This window comes from Heterodontus francisci, chromosome 27 (genome assembly GCF_036365525.1).
Source record: "Heterodontus francisci isolate sHetFra1 chromosome 27, sHetFra1.hap1, whole genome shotgun sequence".
NCBI lineage: Eukaryota > Metazoa > Chordata > Chondrichthyes > Heterodontiformes > Heterodontidae > Heterodontus > Heterodontus francisci.
Genome location: NC_090397.1, coordinates 69,214,261 through 69,233,434, shown reverse-complemented (window position 1 = coordinate 69,233,434; position 19,174 = coordinate 69,214,261). Strand labels below are relative to the sequence as shown.

The window sequence follows — 19,174 nt, the reverse complement described above, 5'->3', positions numbered from 1 at the left end:
TGTTTGAAAACAACCTCTGCTGGAAATCGTGTGCGTTAAGCTCAATAAACAACAGAAACCCTGGGGAAGCTGTTTACAGAGAAGCCACATGTCAAGGTTTATGGAGGTCAAGAGGTTGACTTTCTGTTTGGAGTTTGGATATTGTTTTCAGTTCAGTTGATGTGTGAACTGTTTTGAAGACAGTTGGAGGTTAACTTGCCAAGGAAAAAACCACCAAGCTCACTTCTCTCTCTTAAAAGCAAAATACTGCGGATGCTGGAAATCTGAAATAAAAACAAGAAATGCTGGAACCACTCAGCAGGTCTGGCAGCATCTGTGGAAAGAGAAGCAGAGTTAACGTTTCGGGTCACTGACCCTTCATCAGAACTTCATCGGTTCCGATGAAGGGTCACTGACCCGAAACGTTAACTCTGCTTCTCTTTCCACAGATGCTGCCAGACCTGCTGAGTGGTTCCAGCATTTCTTGTTTTTATTTCACTTCTCTCTCTACCTCTTTGAAGAAACCTGAAAAGATCCAGTGTGGGAGAGCTAAAATCCCTGGTGCTACATATCTCCTGAGAAGCAGAACAAACCTGCCAGATTAATTCTCAACGCCGCCTGAAAAGAACCGCTTTAGAAGAGATCCCAGTGACCCGTCTCTGTATACCCAGACGCCAGACCAAAGGGGACAACTGATATCCTTCGATATCTTCTCCTTTTTCTTCAACATTTAGCAAGTATTTGGCCAAAGTATTTTTTTTTTTTGTCTTTTTTTGTAACATACCTCGGCAGAGAGCATTTCTGTATTTTTTTCAGCGTACATGGAGGGGGGGAAATTTAAAAAGGAACATTTCATATTACAATAAGTGTGTTAATGCTTTGCTTCGTTACTAGATAAGTCTTGTTTGATATTAAACTGATAATTTTGTTTATTATTAAAAAACCTGGTTGGTAGCTTTTATTCTGGGATAAAGAGTAGAGTATATGATTGACCGCATTGGTAACTTGGTAAACATTTAAATATATGTTGTGACTTGTGGAACTAGAAAAGACAGTGCACTCCTCCCACCTCGGCTGTAACATCAGTATATAGGCAAATGTGGCAGTCAACATGCATCACATCCACCCTTAAGGCAATGGAGGGAATTGATTTAAAACTTATTGCCCTCATCTTCAATGTCTTGGAGGAGAGGAGTCAGTGGAGATCAACAAGGACAGAGATGATAGGGTACACTACATTTGGAGAGAGCTAAATATGGGCTGCAGAGTTCTGGATGAGTTGGTGTTTGTGAAAATTGGAGCTAACAAGGCCTGTGAGACAACTAGTGAGCAACTTGAACTTGAGATACCAAAATTGCTCGTTCCGAAGAAGGGTCACTGACCCGAAACGTTAACTCTGCTTCTCTTTCCACAGATGCTGCCAGACCTGCTGAGTGGTTCCAGCATTTCTTGTTTTTATTGCAAACTATGGATTGAGTTTGATGACCAGCTGCAGAGGGAGTAGGAATTGGTGTGTAAAGCATGAAGTTTCTAGTGAGAGAAATAACCAGAGGGAATCTTTCCACCATGTTTATGGTGTCACTCACCACATCACAATGAGAGGAAATATTTCCCCTTGAACAAACCTACTGCCATCCATCACGTCAGAGCAGAGAAGAGCATTACTCTGCATTTGATTTGTTCTCCTAAAAGAACACAATAAAACCCACTGGATGGATTTCCTTGCATAAATTTTACCACTGAAAGAGTGGATAAAAGTGAAACCAGCCATAACCCCAGCCCTATCCTAGATGATAGCATTGACCTCAGTACAGGCCAAGGATTAAATTTGCCTTATCGATATGGCTCAGCACCATGTTATGCAGCTCGTTTACTCAATGAATCAAAGGGAGGGCTGTGCAAAAATACCTCCGTCTGTTATAAAGCAAAATGAGTGAGCCTTTATTGTTCTAGTTCTTTTCAGGTTATGTGAGGATGTTTTAACAATTTAAGGATTGCATATAGATTTCTACCTAAAGGCAAAATTAATAATAAAAGAACTTGCATTCAGGAATTGTATTTCTTTAATTTTATATGTAATACATATATTTAAATATCTGTTATAAATGTATTAAATATAAATTTGCAGCTGACATTTGTCAATAAGCACCCATTTCAAAACTTGCAACTTTAAATGCAAAAATTTATTGTCCCATTGTGCTACATGGCACTGTATAAATGTATACACGAGCATTATTTTTTGAAACAGTTTCGACATATACAACGCAGTCTGAAGATACCATTCTCATTGCTACTTTAATAGTCACACCATAAAACACAGGAGGCGGCCATTCAGCCCATCAAGTCGATTCCAGCTCTCTGTAGAGCAATCCAGTCAGTCCCATTCCCTTGCTATATCCCTGTAGCTCTGCAAGTTTATTTCCCTCAAGTGCCAATCCAATTTCCTTTTGGAATCAGTCATCGGCTCTGCCTTCACCACCTTCATTGGTAGCCAGTTCCAGGGAGAAAATCTTCAACAGAAAAATGTTTTTTTCTGTCTACAATTCAACAGATTCATGTGAAACACATCAAATGCACCATCAAATCACTTGTGTGGAATGTCAATTTACTTTTCTCCGCCCAAGCAAAGAAACAGTCTACAAAATTATTTTTTACAGAAGTAAATCACTCCTTTAAGTGTGATCAGCTAGGATTGTGTTTAAGGTTTACAATGCAGACAAACTGCTGAGTGAAAGCAATCCTTACAGCCGACAAAATAACTCTTTCCCCGTTTATGTGCCTACGACTTAAACAGGAAAGTGGCAAGTGAAAGCAGTGCTCTATTAATTTATTATCTTCCCACACACACATCACAGTTCCATCTGGTACACACAAATGTGAGGAGGGTTACAGTTCCAAGACGAGTTTCTCTGAGTTTCAGGTGAAAAATATTTGGATGGAAAGTAGTAATTTAGATGTATTATTGAGCACATATATCTGTCTCTAATGGGGTGGGGTCTCCCCATATATATTTATTTTATACAAACAGAGCAGGATGTAATAGAATGCATTGAAAGATGCTGCCATATCATCCATCAATATCAATATATTTTCCAGCTATGAATTTAGAAAATATTTGAACATTGTCCCCTGACTATTTTAAGATTTCACAGTATTCAGGAATACAATGCTGAGTATTTTTGGATAGCACAGAAACAAACTACATCCAGCAAAACCCCTGAGAAATAGAAAGTTTACAATATTTGTGGTGCAGCATTTATTGCAGAGCTGAATAAGTAACTGAATTACAGCAGCTGTAATTCAAGGAAGGGTACAGTACAGACTTTCATTTGTGCGATCCAAGATCACTGCTGCATTTTTATATAAAGGAGGCATATTTTAAGGCAACTGAGCTCAAGATGACTTTTATTTTGTTTCCTATACTGCACACTTTACAGGTTAACATCTGTGCATAGTTCAAATACCCACTGATATACATAAAGTACCAGTCAACCTTCTCTCATTTATTGGCAGTCTATCATTCAATCCTGTATAAGAAAATAAAAAAGGTAATTTAAAACCTCAGCAGGTTGTTCATTTGATTTGCTGCCCATTGAACAAGCAGTCTTTCAAAAACAGAATCAGTCTGATGAAGAAACTGTCCAAACATTTGTTTATTTTCTCTTTCAGATGATCTTTAACCTGTTCTTCAGCACTTTGTTTTTCTTTCAGGTTGCCACCATCTACCATCTCTATTTTACCTCTGTCTTGTTGAACATCCTTGTTTCTCGGTAGGATACACCAATGAAGAATTGTGTAGGGAAACTTCCTCAATGACAAAAAGGTGAAGGTAGCTATTTAGCCATTGTCTTCAATCTGAGGTTAGTAGGGTAGGCGGTGGCATAGTGGTATTATCACTGGACCAGAGACCCAGGGTATTTCTCTGGAGACATGGGTTTGAATCCCACCACAGCAGAAGGTAGAATTTGAATTTAATTAATAAATCTGGAATTAAAAAGCTAGTCTAATGATGGCCATGAAACCATTGTCGATTGTTGTAAAAACCCATCTGGTTCACTCATGTCCTTTAGGGAAGGAAATCTGCTGTCCTTACCTGGTCTGGCCTACATGTGACTCCAGACCCACAGCAATGTGGTTAACTCTTATATGCCCTCTGAAATGGCCAAGCAAGCCACTCAGTTGTACCTAACCGCTACGAAGTGAATAAAAAGGAATGAAACCGGACGGACCCCCCGGCATCGACCTAGGCACCGGAAACGACAACGGCAAACCCAGCCCTGTCGACCCTGCAAAGTCCTCCTTACAAACATCTGGGGGCTTATGCAAAAGTTGGGAGAGCTGTCCCACAGACTAGTCAAGCAACAGCCTGACATAGTCATACTCACGGAATCATGCCTTACAGACAATGTCCCAGACACTGCAATCACTATCCCTGCGTATGTCCTGTCCCACCGGCAGGACAGACCCAGCAGAGGTGGTGGCACAGTGGTATACAGTAGGGAGGGAGTTGCCCTGGGAGTCTCAACGTCGACTCCGGACCCATGAAGTCTCATGGCATCAGGTCAAACATGGGCAAGGTAACCTCCTATTGATTATCACCTACCGCCCTCCCTCAGCTGATGACTCAGTACTCCACCATGTTGAACACCACTTGGAGGAAGCACTGAGGGTGGCAAGGGCACAAAATGTACTCTGGGTGGGGGACTTCAATGTCCATCACCAAGAGTGGTTCGGTAGCACCACTATTGACCGAGCTGGCCGGGTCCTAAAGGACATAGCTGCTAGACTGGGTCTGCGGCAGGTGGTGGGGGAACCAACACGAGGGAAAAACATACTTGACCTCGTCCTCACCAATCTGCCTGCTGCAGATGCTTCTGTCCATGACTGTATTGGTAGGAGTGATCACCGCACAGTCCTTGTGGAGACGAAGTCCCGCCTTCACATTGAGGATACCATCCATCGTGTTGGGTGGCACTACCACCGTGCCAAATGGGATAGATTTCGAACAGATCGAGCAATGCAAAATTGGGCATCCATGAGGCGCTGTGGGCCATCAGCAGCAGCAGAATTGTACTCAACCACAATCTGTAACCTCATGGCCTGGCATATCCCCCACTCTACTGTTACCAACAAGCCAGGAGACCAACCCTGGTTCAATGAAGAGTGCAGGAGGGCATACCAGGAGCAGCACCAGGCATACCTCAAAATGAGGTGTTAACCTGGTGAAGCTACAACACAGGACTATCTGCGTGCCAAACTGTGTAAGCAACATACGATAGACAGAGCTAAGTGATCCCAGAACTAACGGATCAGATCGAAACTCTGCAGTCCTACCACATCCAGCCGTAAATGGTGGTGGACAATTAAACAACTAACTGGAGGAGGTGGCTCCACAAATATCCCCATCCTCAATGATGGGGGAGCCCAGCACATCATTTATTTATTTATTTAGAGATACAGCACTGAAACAGGCCCTTCGGCCCACCGAGTCTGTGCCGACCATCAACCATTTATACTAACCCTACACTAATCCCATATTCCTACCACATCCCCACCTGTCCCTATATTCCCCTACCACCTACCTATACTAGGGGCAATTTATAATGGCCAATTTACCTATCAACCTGCAAGTCTTTTGGTGGTGGGAAGAAACCGGAGTACCCGGCGAAAACCCACGCAGACACAGGGAGAACTTGCAAACTCCACACAGGCAGTGCCCAGAATTGAACCCGGGTCGCTGGAGCTGTGAGGCTGCGGTGCTAACCACTGCGCCACCCATCAGTGCGAAAGATAAGGCTGAAGCATTTGCAACAATCTTCAGCCAGAAGTGCCGTGTTGATGATCCATCTCGGCCTCCTCCTGAAGTCCCCAGCATCACAGATGCCAGACTTCAGCCAATTCAATTCACTCCACGTGATATCAAGAAACTACTGAAGGCATTGGACACTGCAAAAACTATGGGCCCTGACAATATTCCGGCAATAGTACTGAAGACCTGTGCTCCAGAACTTGCCGCGCCCCTAGCCAAGCTGTTCCAGTACAGCTACAACACTGGCATCTACCCTGCAATGTGGAAAATTGCCCAGGTATGTCCTATACACAAAAAGCAGGATAAATCCAACCCGGCCAATTACTGCCCCATCAGCCTACTCTCAATCATCAGTAAAGTGAAGGAAGGTGTCATCAACAGTGCCATCAAGCGGCACTTGCTTAGCAATAACCTGCTCAGTGATGCTCAGTTTGGGTTCCGTCAGGGCCACTCAGCTCCTGACCTCATTACAGCCTTGGGTTCAAACATGGACAAAAGGGCTGAACTCAAGAGGTGAGGTGAGAGTGACTGCCCTTGACATCAAGGCAACATTTGACCGAGTATGACATCAAGGAGCCCGAGCAAAACTGAGGTCAATGGGAATCAGGGGGAAAACCCTCCGCTGGCCAGAGTCATACCTAGCGCAAAGGAAGATGGTTGTGGTTGTTGAAGGTCAATCATCTGAGCTCCAGGACATCACTGCAGGAGTTCCTCAGGGTAGTGTCCTAGACCCAACCATCTTCAGCTGCTTCATCAATGACCTTCCTTCAATCATAAGGTCAGAAGTGGGGATGTTCGCGGATGATTGCACAATGTTCAGCACCATTCACGACTCCTCAGATACTGAAGCAGTCCGTGTAGAAATGCAGCAAGACCTGGACAATATCCAGGCTTGGGCTGATAAGTGGCAAGTAACATTCGCATCACACAAGTGCCAGGCAATGACCATCTCCAACAAGAGAGAATCTAACCATCTCCCCTTGACATTCAACGGCATTACCATCGCGGAATCCCCCACTATCAACATCCTAGGGGCTACCATTGACCAGAAACTGAACTGGAGTAGCCATATAAATACCGTAGCTACAAGAGCAGGTCAGAGGCTAGGAATCCTGAGGCGGGAAACTCACCTCCTGACTCCCCAAAGCCTGTCCACCATCTACAAGGCACAAGTAAGGAGTGTGATGGAATACTCTCCACTTGCCTAACAAAGTAAAATGTCCCAAGGTGCTTCACAGGAACGTTTTCAAACAGAATTTGATACCAAACCACATAAGGAGATATTAGGACAGAAGTAGCTTTAAGGGGCATCTGTCTTAAAGGAGAAAAGTGAGGTAGAGAGCCAGAGAGGTTTAGGAAAGGGAATTCCAAAGCTTAGGACTTAGGCAGCTGAAGGCATGGTTGCCAATGGTGGTACAATTAAAACTGGAAATACACAAGAGGCCATGATTGAAGAAGCACATATATCTGAGGGTTGTAGAGCTGGAGGAAATTAATAGGAGCAGCCAAGGCCAGTGATTTGAAATCAAGGATGAGAAATTTAAAATTGAGGTATTGCTGGACTGGGAGCCAATGTAGGTCACTTAACCCCCCTCCTCCTCCTCCTCCCCTCTCGTTCAAACTATTTCCCCCCCTTCCTTCAGCTCATCTGCTACTGAACTCCTCATTGAAACCTTTGTTACTTCTAAATTTGACTATTCCAACTTCCTCCCATAACTTAACTCACTCCAAATTTCATTCCATTGTCACTCCTTCACTTGCTGACCTTGACATTCACTCAATTTTAAAATCGTTAAACCCCCTATCTAGAAAGCCCAACAATCCTCCACAATCTATGCACTCCTCGGAGTCTGGTCTCTCGCAGCTCTCCGAGTTTAGTTGCTCCACCATCAGCAGCCATGTTTTCAGCTGAGTTGGCCACAAGCTCTAAAATTCCCTCCCTATAAACCTCTCCACCTGAAAACCCACCTACGATCAAGCTTTGATCATCTTTCCATATTTCTCCTTCTATAGTTTGGTGTCAAATGTCAAAAACGTACTTTTATTAACACTACTCATTAACCACCTTGGGATGTTTTACTGCATTAAATGCACTACATAAATATAAGTAATTGCTAAAATATAAAAGTTTCTCACCACAAAGTTAAATGTAGAAAACTGTTCATTTTCATACACAATTGTGAATGAAATACCTCATGTTGTAGTATTTAAAAAGAAAAAAAAAAGAATATATGTTGCAGTAACTGGCCAAATAGGTCCTTTGAAATAGCTGAAATAGAACAAATGAAATGTATATTTAGTTATTTCTGCATTACCACACAATAACCAGTACTAATTGAGAAAGCACAAAAATAAAAATCAATAAATCATTGGCCCTTTAACACAACGGCTGCCTTTGTAGCTGTGCTGTTTCTTAACAATTCAAAGCAAATGTCAACACCAAATAAGTGAAAAATAATAAATTGAAACATATCAAAATTTAAAACAAAGTGAGTTTGATCTTTTACTGATAAGAGTTGCTATGACGCCTTTTTGTTTCTGGCTTGGTATAAAAACTGTAGTGCAGCCAAAATTTGCCGACAATAAAACATTTTCTTTACAGGAACGAGAAAACATTCCCTTGAAGACGGTGCAGGCACCGTCTCACTATCAGACATGTTGGGAATAGAGTCGCATCTGGCACTCACACAGGTATAAAAACTCATGAAATATGTATTTGAATTAAAGTGAGAGATTTAACAGTGTTCCTGCTGAGCTCGGAGAGCATCCTATTTGAATATTGCAAGAAAGCGCAAAGCTTTCAATTGAACTGCGCCAATCCCTTTAATTTTTTTCCGCCATGACCTCTTAAAGGGGACGGGAATAAAAGGCGCCATTTGGCCGATTTAAAGGTAGCGCCACCCGGGCCCTCAACAAAATTAATTACGTCGAACGGCATGTTTTCCCGCTATTCCTAACAACCATATAGATAGATGGGGGGGGGGTGGGAAGAACATTTCGGAAGGAGAAGGTTCACAAGGACAACATCTACTCCCCCGCCGCCCCGTCTCATCAGCGGTCAGGCGCCGAATGAGCATTTCTGTTTTAAATGCAAACGGAACGGCAGGCGCGCGTGACAGCAGCTCGCTCCGGCAGCCAACGGTCGCTCGCTCACCCACCGCGCGTGCGTCGAGCTCCAGCCGCCCCGCCGCTCAGTCAGTCAGTCAGTCAGTCAGCCAGCCAGCGAGTCGGGAGCCGCCGGCTGCTGCGCGTGCGCGAGATCCCGTCTCTCCACCCCCTCCCCTCCGGCCGCTTGACTAACGGCGCACGCGTGGGAGCTCAGCCCTGGCCGGGCGCGCGCAGGGGGGACGCGCCAGCGCCGGCGCGGGCACGGTGGGGGCCCCGCGCGTGGGATTGTGGGTGGCCGGGTTGCCCGCCGAGGCGCGCGCGGATCGAAGGTAAGGCACCGAGTGGAACCATCGAGGGTTAAAAAATTTAAACCGCGACCGTTAACCCCCCAAAAAAACCCTCAGCGGCCGGCAAAACACAAAGAGCGGCATTTTAACCCTGTAGCGCACACAGGACTCTGTCCCTAACCATCTCAATGTCTTTCTCACCACACAGGTTCGGCGGAGAGCAGGAGGAGGGCGAGAGAAGAGACATTTTTTTTAAAGGGTTGAGAGTAAATATATATATATATATTTTAAACATCTATATGTACGCCAAGTAAATTATTGATCATGTCGGTGAGGGAGACGTTCAATCCGGAGAATTATGAGTTGGATAAAAATTTCCGGCTGACCCGCTTCGCCGAGCTGAGGGGGACGGGGTGCAAAGTGCCGCAGGATGTCCTGCTCAAGCTGCTGGAGGCCCTGCAGGAGAATCACTACCAGGAGGATGAGCAGTTCCTGGGCGCCGTCATGCCCCGTCTAGGTGAGTGAGTGTGCAACAACATGCAATCTCTGCAACAACAACAACAACAAAAATCGGTATTGCAACTTGTATTATTCTGCTGTGCTTCTCTGCACATTTGCACACTTTTTACCGCCTTCCCGCCCCCCTTCTTGCTTTAACTACCAGCCCACCGGCAGGCTTAGGGTTTGCAAAGAAGAAAAGAGACCCGCCACCGAAACTTGCTTTAATTAAAGAAACCGGCCACGCACACACCAGATTTTTTTTTTTCTAATTAGAATGGTTTGCCCTCCTTTAAGCGTTCTTTCGCTTTTCAGATCCTGCATTGTGGACTCCCTCCTTCCTCTCTGTGTTCAGTGCGTGTATATGTCCTTTTTGTTTTACAACTTCTACAACAGTAGAATTCGTTATTGACCCTAACAGGAAATAAATATAATGCATATATTTGGAATGATCTATGACAACTTTTAATCAATTTCGGAACTCTGAATTTCTTTTAACAATATGACTGTGCAATGCAATTGTTAACCCTTTACCTATCTGAGAAGTGAAATTAGTGCGTGATACAAACAATTTTTCCACAATTCTGTAATGCCAGTTGTTTTGTTTACATAAAGGATGGGAGTTTTAAAATCTAACCTTTGAATGGTGGAAAGCTAGAAACAGCAGAAGTCCAAAGAGACTTGGGGGTCCATTTACATTGTTGAAATGTAATGCACATTGTTAAACTTTCATGGACAGGTACAGGAAATAATCAAAGAAGCTAATAAATGCTAGTCTTTCTATGTGGAAGACTAGAATACAAGGGGATGGAAAAAAAGACTTGCACTTATATAGCACCTTTTGTGACCACAGGACATCCCAAAGTGTTTTACAGCCAATCAAGTACTTTTGAAGTGTAGTCATTGTTGTAATGTAGGAAATGCAGCTGCCAATTTGTACACAAAAAGCTCCCACAAACAGCAATGTGATATTAACCAGATAATCTCTGTTTGTGATGTTGCTTGAGGGATTAATACTGGCCAGGACACTGGGAATAACTCCTGTGCTCTTTATGCTACTGATATGCAATGCCCTGGTTAGAGCACACCTGAAATACAATGTTCAGTTCTGGGCAGCACACCTAAGGAAGGATAAATTGGCCTTGGAGGGCGCCCAGTGTAGATAGGGATATAGGACACAGGAGCAGGAGTAGGCCATTCAGCCCATCGAGCCTGCACCACCATTCAATATGATCATGGCTGATCATCCACTTCAATACTTTTTGCCCACACTATCCTCATATCCCCTTATGTCATTGGTATTTAGAAATCTGTTGATCTCTGCTCTAAACATACTCAACGACTGAGCTTCTACTGCCCTCTGGGATAGAGAATTCCAAAGATTCACAACCATGAGTAAAGAAATTTCTGCTCATCCCTGTCCTAAGTGGCTTCCCCCTTATTTTGAAATTGTGTCTGCTGGTTCTAGACTCCCCAATCAGGGGAAACATCTTTGCTGCAGCTGCCCTGTCTATCCCTTTAAGGATTTTGTAGGTTTCAATGAGATCACCTCTCATTCTTCAAAACTCTCGAGAATACCGGCCCAGTTTCCCCAATCTCTCTTCATAGGACAGTCCTGCCATCGCGGGAACAAGTCTGGTGAACCTTCGTTGAACTTCCTCTATGGCGATAATAGTTTTCTTAAGGTAAGGGGACCAAAACTGTACACAGTACTCCAGGTGCGGTCTAACCAAGGTTCTATACAATTGAAGTAACACGTCACTACTTCTGTACTCGGATCCTCTTGCGATAAAGGCTAACATGCCATTAGCCGCCTTAATTGCTTGCTGCACCTGCATGTTAGCTTTCATTGACTTATTGACAAGGACACCCAGGTTCCCTTGTACATCTACACTTTCTAATCTCTTACTTTTTTTTATTCATTCATGGGATGTGGGCAACGCTGGCCAGGCCAGCATTTATTGCCCATCCCTCATTGCCCTTGAGAAGGTGGTGGTGAGCTGCCTTCTTGAACCCATGCAGTCCATGTGGAGTAGGTATACCCACAGTGCTGTTGGAAGGGAGTTCCAGGAGTTTGACCCAGCGACAGTGAAGGAACGGCGATATAGTTCCAAGTCAGGATGGTGTGTGACTTGGAGGGGAACTTGCAGGTGGTGGTGTTCCCATGCATTTTCTGACCTTGTCCTTCTAGTTGGTAGAGGTCGCGGGTTTGGAAAGTGCTGTCTAAGGAGCCTTGGTGCATTGCTGCAGTGCATCTTGTAGATGGTACACACTGCTGCCACTGTGCGTCGGTGGAGGGAGTGAATGTTTGTAGATGGGGTGCCAATCAAGCGGGCTGCTTTGTCTTGAATGGTGTCGAGCTTCTTGAGTGTTGTTGGAGCTGCATCCATCCAGGCAAGTGGAGAGTATTCCATCACATTCCTGACGTGTGCCTTGTAGATGGTGGACAGGCTTTGGGGAGTCAGGAGGTGAGTTACTCACCTCGGGATTCCTAGCCTCTGACCTGCTCTTGTAGCCACTGTATTTATATGGCTACTCCAGTTCAGTTTCTGGTCAATGGTAGCCCCTAGGGTGTTAATAGTGGGGGATTCAGCGATGGTAATGCCATTGAATGTCAAGGGGAGATGGTTCGATTCTCTCTTGTTGGAGATGGTCATTGCCTGGCACTTGTGTGGCGCGAATGTTACTTGCCACTTATCAGCCCAAGCCTGGATATTGTCCAGGTCTTGCTGCATTTCTACACTGACTGCTTCAGTATCTGAGGAGTCATGAATGGTGAACATTGTGCAATCATCAGCGAACATCCCCACTTCTGACCTTATGATTGAAGGAAGGTCATTGATAAAGCAGCTGAAGATGGTTGGGCCTAGGACACTACCCTGAGGAACTCCTGCAGTGATGTCCTGGAGCTCAGATGATTGCCATTTCAGAAATACTCTGCACATCTGTTCCTCCTACCAAAATGGATAACCTCACATTTTTCCACTTTATATTGCATCTACCATGTTCTTGCCCACACACTAAGACTTTCCAAATCCCCTTTGCCGTTGTTGTTGATCTTTAAGTCGTCATTGTCGACAGGAGTAGTGCCGGAGGACTGGAGGATAGCAAATGTTGTCCCCTTGTTCAAGAAGGGGAGTAGAGACAGCCCTGGTAATTATAGACCTGTGAGCCTTACTTCGGTTGTGGGTAAAATGTTGGAAAAGGTTATAAGAGACAGGATTTATAATCATCTTGAAAAGAATAAGTTCATTTGCGATAGTCAGCACGGTTTTGTGAAAGGTAGGTCGTGCCTCACAAACCTTATTGAGTTTTTCGAGAAGGTGACCAAACAGGTGGATGAGGGTAAAGCCGTGGATGTGGTGTATATGGATTTCAGTAAGGCGTTTGATAAGGTTCCCCACGGTAGGCTATTGCAGAAAATATGCAAGTATGGGGTTGAAGGTGATTTAGAGCTTTGGATCAGAAATTGGCTAGCTGAAAGAAGACAGAGGGTGGTGGTTGATGGCAAATGTTCATCCTGGAGTTTAGTTACTAGTGGTGTACCGCAAGGATCTGTTTTGGGGCCACTGCTGTTTGTCATTTTTATAAACGACCTGGATGAGGGTGTAGAAGGGTGGGTTAGTAAATTTGCGGATGACACGAAGGTCGGTGGAGTTGTGGATAGTGTCGAAGGGTGTTGTAGGGTACAGAGGGACATAGATAGGCTGCAGAGCTGGGCTGAGAGATGGCAAATGGAGTTTAATGCGGAGAAGTGTGAGGTGATTCACTTTGGAAGGAGTAACAGCAATGCAGAGTACTGGGCTAATGGGAAGATTCTTGGTAGTGTAGATGAGCAGAGAGATCTTGGTATCCAGGTACATAAATCCCTGAAAGTTGCTACCCAGGTTAATAGGGCTGTTAAGAAGGCATATGGTGTGTTAGCCTTTATTAGTAGGGGGATCGAGTTTCAGAGCCACGGGGTCATGATGCAGCTGTACAAAACTCTGGTGAGGCCGCACCTGGAGTATTGCGTGCAGTTCTGGTCACCGCATTATAGGAAGGATGTCGAAGCTTTGGAAAGGGTGCAGAGGAGATTTACTAGGATGTTGCCTGGTATGGAAGGAAGGTCTTACGAGGAAAGGCTGAGGGACTTGGGGTTGTTTTCGTTAGAGAGAAGGAGGAGGAGAGGTGACTTAATAGAGACATACAAGATAATCAGAGGGTTAGATAGGGTGGATAGTGAGAGTCTTTTTCCTCGGATGAGGATGGCAAACACGAGGGGACATAGCTTTAAGTTGAGGGGTGAAAGATATAGGACAGATGTCAGAGGTAGTTTCTTTACGCAGAGAGTAGTAGGGGCGTGGAACGCCCTGCCTGCAACAGTAGTAGACTCGCCAACTTTAAGGGCATTTAAGTGGTCATTGGATAGACATATGGATGTAAATGGAATAGTGTAGGTCAGATGATCGGCGCAACATCGAGGGCCGAAGGGCCTGTACTGCGCTGTAATATTCTAATTCTAATTCTAATAACACACATTCCCACCCAGTTTTGTGTCATCTGCGAACTTGGAAATACTACATTTGGTCCCCACATTCAAATCATTGATATATATTGTGAACAGCTGGGGCCCAAGCACTGATCCCTCAGTTCGGTACCCACTAGTCACAGCCTGCCAACGCGATTTACCAGAATTATACCTGTACCCCAAGGGTTAAATAATGAGGCAAGCCTACACAATCTAGGGTTTTATTCCCTGGAATTTAGAAATTTAAGGGGCGATTTGATCAAAGTATTCAAGATATTATGGGAAACTGATCGGTAGATAGAAACTATTTCTGTTGGTTGGGAAGTCTAGGACTAGGGAACATTGCCCAAAAATTAGAGCCAGACCTTTCAGGATTGAGATTAGGAAACATTTTTACATGCAAAGATTGTTGGAAGTATGGAACTTTCTTCTGCAAAGGGCAGTTGATGCTAGCTCAATTGTTGATTTTGCATCTGAGAGATTTTTGTTAACCCAAGGTATAAAGGGATATGGGACGAAGGCAGGTGAATATAGATTTAGCTCGCAGATTAGCCTTGATCTCATTGAATGGTGGAACAGGCTCAAGGGGTTAAATGGCTTACTCCTGTTCCTAGAGCAGTGATGGTCCTTTACAAATTTACTTGCTGGTTGAACAAAAGCGATCTGAAATAAAAACTGAAAATGATGGACATACTCAGCAGATCTGGCAACATTTTTGGAGAGAGAAACCGTTAACATTTCAGATTGATGATCTTTCATCATGCTGCCAGACCCGCTTAGCATCTCCAGTATTTTCAATTTTTATTCTTTAGTTAGTTGGTTTGGTTAAGATTTTGTTATTTGAGAAATTAATCAAATATTCTTGTTCTGTGTTTGAAGTAAATAGCAACTTGTGCTACTGTTACTTCATTGAATATTGACTAATACAGTGTTGGCATTGTCCAGGAATTTGGTGCTGCTGGGCTGGTAATTTAAAAAGGGTCAGCTTGCGTATTGAAACGCTGAAGAAATAACTAATAACTGCAATAATGCTATTGAATTGTCTGCAGTAGTTTTTACTTTAGAGAAAATCTTAAAATTATAACTAATTTCAAGACTAATTTATTTGCCATTCTCTCTTTTGTCTCATTCTTTTTAATTTGCACTGTTGCTATGACCATTTTTGTTTTACTTTTTTGCTTATCTTGTTTTTAATTGATAGGCTTAACTTGTTTTTGTTGTGGTTCTGTGAACCTGCCATGAGACTTTGTAGCTTGATCATTGAAACTTGCTTTAGTCAGGTTATTACGGCAACCAAGCCAGGTTTGACATTTTTTCAGAAAAGTACAAAGTGACTTAACTTGGTGACCCAGGCAATAAGAGGTGCCAGGATGAGTTTTTGCTGGTCTTGACCTTTGGGATAATTCTTGAAGCACTTTTGGTACTCTCCTCCTTGCCATAATCACACGCCTTCGGCCTTGAAGATGGTTAATGACTTACTTCCAGGCATTTGTCATTGTTGCTCAGTAGCTGATTGCTCTGAAATGTACAAGAGCAACCTGAACTGATTGACCGTCAAAGCATTTATTAGTTCTTGAAGTATCCACTTTTTGTAAAGCTTCATTCCCATAACAGCCTGGTGAAATTCTTGGATATCTGTTTTATATTTAGCAAATGGTTACAATGCTTGTGTGGCATTTATGTAGTAAATTAGTGTGTCCTTTGTAACTATATTTGATTGAGCTTAATGACTTCCAAGCTTCATCGATGCCACTTCTGACAGTTTCGGAGTGAAACAAGGTTGTGTTCTCGCACCCACTCTGTTTGGCGCTTGAACAAGGGGGACTACAATCGAATGAGGGAGGACTTGGCTAAAGGAGACTGGAAACAAAGATTTTATGGTGGGACAGTTGACGAGCAGTGGAGGACTTTCAAAGCAATTTTTCAAAGTGCTCAGCAAAAGTATATTCCAGTGAAAAGGAAGGACTGGAAGAAAAGGGGTAATCTGCCATGGGTGTCTAAAGAAATAAGGGAGGCTATCAAATTGAAAGAGAAGGCATACAAAGTGGCCAAAAACAGTATGAAACTAGAAGATTGGGAAAACTTTAAAGGTCAACAGAAAGCCACAAAAAAAGCTATAAAGAAAAGTAAGATAGAACATGAGAAAAAACTAGCACAGAATATAAAGACAGATAGCAAAAGTTTCTATAAATATATAAAACGAAAAAGAGTGGCTAAAGTAAACGTTGGTCCTTTAGAGGATGAGAAGGGGAATTTAGTTATGGGATATGATGAAATGGCCGAGGCATTGAACAGGTATTTTATATCAGTCTTCACAGTGGAGGACATTAATAACATGCCAGTAATTGACAAAGAGACGAACGTAGGTGAGGACCTGGAAACAATCATTATTACGGAAGAGGTAGTGTTGGGCAAGCTAATGGAGCTAAGGATTGATAAGTCTCCTGGCCCTGATGGAATGCATCCCAGGGTACTAAAAGAGATGGCGGGAGAAATAGCAGGTGCACTGGCGGTAATTTTCCTAAATTCACTGGACTCTGGGGTATTCCCAGCATATTGGAAAACAGCAGATGTGACGCCACTGTTTAAAAAGGGAGGTAGACAAAAGATGGGGAATTATAGACCGGTTAGCTTAACCACTAGTGGGGAAGATGCTTGAGTCTATTATCAAGGAAGAAATAGCAGGGCATCTCGATAGAAATTGTCCCGTTGGGCAGACGCAGTATGGGTTCATGAAGGGCACGTCATGCTTGACAAATCTTTTGGAATTCTATGATGACAATGCGAGCAAGGTGGACTGTGGGGACCCAGTGGATGTGGTGTACCTGGATTTCCAAAAGGCCTTCGACAAGGTGCCGCACAAGAGGCTGCTGCATAAGATAAGAATGCATGGCGTTAGGGGTAAAGTATTAGCATGGATAGAGGATTGGTTGACTAACAGGAAGCAGAGAGTGGGGATAAATGAGTGCTGTTCTGGTAGGCAATCAGTCACTAGTGGTGTGCCTCAGGGATCGGTGTTGGGACCGCAATTATTTACAATTTATATAGATGATTTGGAGTTGAGGACCACGTGTAGGTTGTCAAAGTTTGCAGATGACACTAAGATGAGGTGGCAGAGCAAAGTGTGCAGATGACTGTGAAACTTTGCAGAGGAACATAGATACATTGAGTGAGTGGGCAAAGGTCTGGCAGATGGAATACAATGTTGATAAATGTGAAGTCATTCATTTCGGTAGGAGTAACAGTAAAAAGGATTATTACTTGAATGGTAAAAAGTTGCAACATGCTGCTATGCAGAGGGACCTGGGTGTCCTTGTGCATGAATCGCAGAAGGTTGGTCTGCAGGTACAGCAAGTAATTAGGAAGGCAAATGGAATTTTGTCCTTCATTGCTAAAGGGATTGAGTTTAAAAGCAGAGAGGTTATGTTGCAGCTGTATAAGGTACTGGTGAGGCCGCACCTGGAGTACTGTGTGCAGTTTTGGTCTCCTTACTTGAGAAAGGATATACTGGCACTGGAGAGGGTGCAGAGGAGGTTCACTAGGTTGATTCTGGAGTTGAGGGGGTTGGCTTATGAGGAGAGACTGAGTAGATTGGGATTATATTCATTGGAATTCAGAAGAATGAAGGGGGATCTTATAGAAACATATCAAATTATGAAGGGAATAGATAAGATCCAAGTAGAGAGGATGTTTCCACTGGCAGGTGAAGCTAGGACAAGAGGGCATAGCCTCAAGATTAGAGGGAGCAGATTTAGGACTGAATTAAGAAGGAACTTCTTCACCCAGAGGGTTGTTAATCTATGGAATTCCTTGCCCAGTGAAGTAGTTGACGCTTCTTCAGCAAACGTTTTTAAAGCTAAGGTAGATATCTTTTTGAACAATAAAGGAATTGAGGGATACGGTGAGAGCGCGGGTAAGTGATCTGAGTCCACGAAAAGATCAGCCATGATCTTATTGAATGGCGGAGCAGGCTCGAGAGGCCGGACGGCCTACTCCTGCTCCTAGTTCTTATGATCTATTATGACATGAAGGCCCTAAATGTTAACTATCGCACCTGGGAGTCACTAGCTGGCAAAAGAGGGAAATGGCAACACGTCCTGTGGACTGATGTGCACTACCACGTGTGCAACAGCAGCAAGCTTCACATGCAGCACTTGTGGTAGAACCTGCCACTCAAGGGTTGGCCTTCATAGCTATCAGCAAAGGTGCACCATGAGAAGACACCCCACCTAAATGGACGGTTTGCTGTGTGTCCGTCATCTTTTGTAGATGTAAGGATGCCAACCTCAACCTCACTACTTAAATCTATGCAAATAATTCAGAGATCTTTTGATCCACATGAGGAAAAACTTTCTCACCCAGAGGGTGGTGGGTGTCTGGAATTCACTGCCAGGATCGGTGGTGGAGGCAGAAACCCTCAACTCATTTAAACGGTACCTGGACATGCACCTGAAGTGCTGTAACCTGCAGGAGTACAGACCAGATGCTGCAAGGTGGGATTAGATTGGGCGGCTAGATTTTTCGGCTGGCGCAGATGCAATGGGCTGAATGGCCTTCTTCTGTGCTGTAATTTTTCTCTGGTTCTATTATTTCTATATTTGCTTCCTGTCTGTTGTAACTATAGTTTACAGTTTTTCTCAACTTCTTTTCCATTATTTTTTTGTTTGTTCTTCAGGTATTACATGTGTTCTGTGTGATTTATCTTTTGAAATTTAAAATTTTAAAGGAAGCAAAATTAATTATTGAAGAGCAACTGCTAGCAGGGCATTCCCATATAACATTGCAATTTTTATATCGAAGCTCAAGCTGCTTTTCAAGGCTTCAGATTGTTTGTGTGTGTGTTTTTAAGCAGTGCTTAATTGTTCCTTCCCCAAATACTGCCGTACTCATTTGGGATTTGTATCTAATAAAATCTAATAAGAAATATGAAATCCTATCTTTTGTGTGATAATTTCACAAATTGACCAAAGATGTGGTTTTCTT

The 19,174-nt window shown here is 43.6% G+C and overlaps 1 protein-coding gene and 1 long non-coding RNA gene across 6 annotated transcripts in view; one reads left to right on the top strand and one right to left on the bottom strand.

Moving 5' to 3' along the window:
- The window catches only part of LOC137384897 (uncharacterized), a 32,897-nt gene extending 23,868 nt beyond the window's left edge, over window positions 1-9,029 (bottom strand). The window contains exons 1-2 of one of the 2 annotated variants that reach the window (XR_010977699.1): window positions 8,947-9,029; window positions 7,925-8,057 (exon numbers count right to left, since the gene is read on the bottom strand). This is a non-coding gene — a long non-coding RNA (uncharacterized lncRNA). Of the gene's footprint in view, window positions 1-7,924; window positions 8,058-8,942 lie in introns of both variants that reach the window. The other variant, XR_010977698.1, reaches the window with a different exon arrangement.
- Window positions 9,030-9,125: 96 nt separating this feature from the next.
- The window catches only part of sephs1 (selenophosphate synthetase 1), a 67,483-nt gene continuing 57,434 nt past the window's right edge, over window positions 9,126-19,174 (top strand). For all 4 annotated transcript variants that reach the window (XR_010977697.1, XM_068059562.1, XM_068059561.1 and 1 more), the window contains exons 1-2: window positions 9,126-9,225; window positions 9,392-9,700. Coding sequence is in view for 3 of the 4 variants with exons in the window: in XM_068059562.1 (XP_067915663.1) it covers window positions 9,508-9,700 (193 nt within the window). In the remaining variant the exon portion in view is untranslated. The remainder of the gene's footprint in view (window positions 9,226-9,391; window positions 9,701-19,174) is intronic.